Source organism: Carcharodon carcharias, chromosome 13 (assembly GCF_017639515.1).
Source record: "Carcharodon carcharias isolate sCarCar2 chromosome 13, sCarCar2.pri, whole genome shotgun sequence".
Taxonomy (NCBI): Eukaryota; Metazoa; Chordata; class Chondrichthyes; order Lamniformes; family Lamnidae; genus Carcharodon; species Carcharodon carcharias.
This window is the reverse complement of record NC_054479.1, coordinates 81694489-81699387: the sequence shown is the minus strand read 5'-3', so window position 1 is coordinate 81699387 and position 4899 is coordinate 81694489. Positions and strand designations below refer to the sequence as shown.

The window sequence follows — 4899 nt, the reverse complement described above, 5'->3', positions numbered from 1 at the left end:
CTAAAAAGGGTCTGCTGCAGCCCCTGGTGGGCTGGATAATATCTCGGAGGTATAAGGTGGGTCTTGGTGAGGCACCTCCACAAGCGTGGCACCCTCAGCGACCCCCAAGGGGCCCTGCTCAGGGGACTGCAGCAAGATAATATGGGTAACGGGGGTGACGGGTTTGGGCTCCCCCCAGAGGACAGAGAGAGGACTTGCAGTGTAGAGACGCCACCCCCTCTTCTCTGGAGCAGTCGGAATGTCCTCCTCCTCCGAGGGGTGAAATCTCTTCCAGCGTAGGCTGGGGGATGGGGAGACCTCCATCTGCAAGGCCACCTCCGCCTCATCCAGCCCTCCTGGGCGCGCCATCCTCTGGGGTTTGGGTAGCTCCACCCTTTTTGAAAGGACAACCGGCTCGGGATCTCGCGCCTCACTCCCGCTGACCCCGGGAACCTGCGCAGGGACGCCGCCGGGCCCAGCACATTGCACCAAGACACACGTGGGCCCGGGATCACGTGCAGATACAACGCTGGAGCCGGATGTTTTTTGTTCCCCCAAGCTGGTGTCTTCGGGGGTCTGGTTCACAGTGTGGTCTGAGGGCTCTGGGGAGTCTTGGGGGCCGCCCCCAGGTGGTGGATCTTCCTCCGCGCCTTCTTATGGCGCGGGGGCTCTCCCCTCGCCTCACCGGCAGCCGAGATGGCGGTGGCAGCCAGCGGCACCCCGCCTTGCGGGGAGGAAGATGGAGTGATGGCGGGGGGAGGAGCCGCGGTACCAGCTGCAGCCGCGTGGATGTTGCTGGCGGCCTTGAAGGTGGAACAGTTCTTCCTCACATGCCCCACCTCCTTGCAGGCATGGCAGCGCACGCCATCCACAGTCCAAAATACTCTGTAGGTGGCCTCCTCGAATTCTAGGTCAAAGGCCCCCTCCACGCACTCCACCCGGGCCAGGCAGATGAAAACCTTGTACCGGAAGGAGTAGACATGGCAGAGGGCTGCATCCTTGAAGCCGAGCGAGATCGTTGCAACCCCTGACCTAACCTCCCCCAGTTGATGGAGGTGGGGCAGAAGGAGCTCACTGGGGACAAAGAGCCGGACATTTGAAATTATAATCCCCTAAGCAGTGGCCTCCAAAGGGTCCAGAAAAGTCCCGCCCACAGTGAGCACCTTTTCCAGGGCTCGGTGCTCAGGAAAAAGACGGCTTTGCTGTGCATCTTGGAGGCTGTGACAATGGCCGAGGGGCCGACCACCCTGGCCATCACCTTTACATAGGCCTCAGTAGACATATCAGAGTGGGTATAGCTCTTAACGCTGTGCTCCCGGGTTACCAGACAAAAAGATGACGGGGCTACTGGAGCAGCAGAAGGTGGAGTAACCACTGCCCCTGCATAGGTGGTTTTTGATGGCCCCGCCACCACAGGAGACAGTGTCGCCATGGTCGATCAGAACCGCACCCACCCCAGAAATGTATTGTTATTCGTATAGTATTGGGAGACAAAGGTGGGAAACGTATGTCCCAAATGAAAAAGGTCAGAGAGGAGGGTAGAGAGAGAGAGAGAAAGGCATAGGAGGGAGGATGGAAAGGCACAGGGTTGTCAGATGCCGCTGGTGGGTAGGTGGTGGATGGGGGCGCGGGTGGAGGTGGTTGGTGGGGAGGACCTTTCTTCACAGAGGATGTCTTCACACAAGATGCCTTAAGCAAGTCTTTGCCCGGGTAGCTAGAACTGCCCAGCACACAGTCTTCTGGGCCGGTGGTTTCCTTCATGAAGTAGCCCTGGTTAGCCCGTCTCAAAATGAAGGTGGAAGGGTGGGGTAGGCACAGATCGTCACAAGATGTTGAAGAGAAGTCCACAAACACAGCCACACCCCACTGATATTACTTGCTCTTCAGCTCCCTCTGTCAGCATTAAATCCCCTGGAGAGAAATCTTCTCCCCTCCTGCCCTCAGGTCCACAAAACCCACCTCCAACAGTTCTTTGTTCTGGAAGTAATTTCCTCTCTCCTGGTCTTCTCCTCCCTCCAAATGGAGTTAGGTCGAAAGCCTGAGGCCTCTGGATATAGTAACTCTCTTTCCCTTCTCAGCAGTGTTCCTCCTCTCTCTCAGCAGATAAGAAAAACTCCCTGGGAGAAATGTCTCCCTGTTCTTGCCTTGTAGATCACAGTACTAATCCAAAACAGGAGCAGCAACCAAAGCAGTCAGCAGCAGCCAACACCCAACTCTCCACACTCCCAGGCTGCAGCAGCAACAACATCACACAGCTCAGGCTTAATGAGGTGCACCTGAGCTCAATCAGGAAGATGTTATTTTCTTTATTAGCAGGAGCTCTACTTGGAGCTGGTGTACTTGGTGACTGCCTTGGTGCCCTCAGAGATGGCGTGTTTGGCCAGTTCCCCTGGCAGCAGGAGGCAGACAGTGCTCTGGATGTCCCGGGAGCAGATAGTCTGCTGCCTGGTGTAATGGACCAGGCGGGAAGCCTCACCGGCGACCCGCTCGAAGATGTCTCTGATGAACAAGTTGATTGACACTCATGGCCTTGGAGGAGATGCCAGTGTCAGGATGGACCTGCTTCAGCACCTTGTAGCTGTAGATGCTGTAGCTCTACCTGTGCTTCCTGCTGCCCTTTCTGGACATTTTCATCACCATTTTCTTCGAGCCTTTCTTGGAGACGGAGGCCTTGGCGCCGACAGCTGTGGTGCTGATGGAAACAGCGATGGTCGGCATTGCAAAAGCTTCAAATCCTCCTCAATATTCACTTCACCTGCTGAGACACTCAGCAGCAACTAGATGTTAATTGCACAGCCTGGGCATGGCTGTTAATCACTTATACATAATGCTCACTATTGTAAATAAACTCCCAAGAATGTCTCCCTCCCAATGGCTCCTTGTTCTGATGAGCAATGTTTTTATCACGAAGACGTGAAACCTTGGTTCCTGCACAAGATAAAGGCAGGCATCTTAGACCAGGGCCTCTTCCCTTTGTGTAGCCTTAAGACCAAAGTGATGGTCCAAACTCACACTCACTGGAAACATTACTGATGCCTGCACTTCAATGGTGCTTGTCATTGCTGCAGGGGTGTTGTGGGCAGGCTTCAGAGTTCCATCATTCTCTCTGTGTACTCCCAGTATCTTTAAGGTGGGGCTGGCCCCCATTTCGTCAGCATCTTTGACCAGTGACACTGTGCTTCTGAAGTGGTCAGGTGCTAAAGGCTGACAAAGGATCAGGTGCATTTAAAGTTTCATGGCTGCGTCTCCATGGTATGACGCTGATCAAAGCGCAAGCAAGCCACCCTCGGGCAAACAGAAGTCAGACATTCACAGGGGCTATTGAAGATCTATGGAGTGTCCTCACTGTATGTTGTCATCATCCTCCTGGAATTGAGTGACAATTAGGGTCTTCGTGTCATCTCCATGACAGGAGCATTCTCACAGAGGGTATGTGCGTTGCCATAAGCCAGACTGGACTCAAACATTCACAGATGGAATGTGAGGAACTATGGTGTTTCCTCACTGCATATCGTCATCATCCTCCACAAATCTAGCAGCTGGGAGGGCCGCCCGTGTGCCTGCCTTGTCTGGCCCATGTAATAGCCTCATTGCTGTCATTGTCGCCTTCAAGGACCTCTTCATCCTCATCACCATCGACATCCTCCTCATCAGAGGAGACCTCCAGCTCCCCATCTTCTCCTGAGCCAGCTCTTCTCCCCGTTGTAGCGATAGTTTGTAAAGGGCGCAGCAGATGATGCTATGTGTGACACCCTCTGTGGGCTACATTGCAGGGCTCCACCAGGCTGTTGCAAACACTGGAACCTCATTTTCAGCATCCCGTTGGTTTGCTCCATCAAGTTGTGAGTTTGAGCATGAGCCTCATTATACATTCGCTTTGCTGCAGTCTGAGGCCATCAGATGTCATCAGTCACGTCCTTTCCAGGTAGCCCATGTCCCTAAGGAGCCATTCCTGCAGCCTTTGTGGACCTTGGGAGACATCAGCACTTTGTGACCTACTGAAAATGTAGGAGTCATGCACACACCCTGGAAACCGTGCGAAGACCTGCAGGATGCATTTGTGGTGGTCACACACCAGCTGCTCATTCAGCAAATGGAAGTCCTTGTGGTTGACATAATTGACCGCTTTGTTTTGACGGAGATCTGAGCGCCACGTGACTGCAGCCGATGGCACCCTGCATCTGTGAGAAACCTGAGATCTGGGCAAATCCAATCACTCTTGCATCCTGGCTTTCCTGGTTCTCGGCAAAATGCACAAAGTTGTGTTCCCTCGTGAAGATGGCATCCGTGACCTCATGGATGCATTTGTGGGAGGAGACTTGCAATATCCTACAGAGGTCACCTGTGGAGCATTGAAAGAAGCCACTGGTGTAGAAATTGAGTGACAGTGGATGCCCTCCATATCCCCATGGCGCCAAACCCTGCAGCTGGCTGATGTGACTGACCAGTTCCCTAGATGTGCACAGTCTTTGGCAACACTGGTTCTCGGCCATCTGCAGAAATGAAAGGCAGTGTCTGTGGACCCTGGGTCTAACTAGGCACCAATCAGCGACGGCTCACTGTGGGTCTTCAGCGCCCTGTGCAGGAGCCCCAGCTGCCTCTTCTCCCTTAGGGTACTGCTCCTCCCTCTGCGCAGCCACCAGATGCCTCCATCGCTCCCTTCTCCTTCATTTCCCCTCTCTCTATGTCATGTGGCATACAGCTAAGTAACCAGGCTCCATGCTCCTGATGTACTCCTCTTGCAGAATGAAAGAGAGAAACACGTGGGTTAGCTTGTTCTAAAAACCTCTCCTGGTTAAGCCTGAAGGTCCCTTAATGCATCCCGGAGAGTGCTGGCCAACACTTGGATGACCATAGTTTAGTGCACTGCACGGCTGCCTGACGCCCCACCCACTTCCATCCCACTCAACTTTACCCATT

The 4899-nt window shown here is 54.0% G+C and overlaps 1 protein-coding gene across 1 annotated transcript; it reads right to left on the bottom strand.

Annotated features, from left to right (window-relative positions):
- Nucleotides 1-2300: 2300 nt before the first annotated feature.
- On the bottom strand, nt 2301-2697 carry LOC121286090 (histone H2B 5-like). Its single transcript, XM_041203085.1, has 2 exons — nt 2579-2697; nt 2301-2478 (listed from the first exon to the last, which is right to left on the bottom strand). Exons 1-2 carry the CDS (start codon nt 2695-2697, stop codon nt 2301-2303), a joined length of 297 nt encoding a protein of 98 aa, XP_041059019.1.
- Between the last annotated feature and the right edge of the window lie 2202 nt (nt 2698-4899).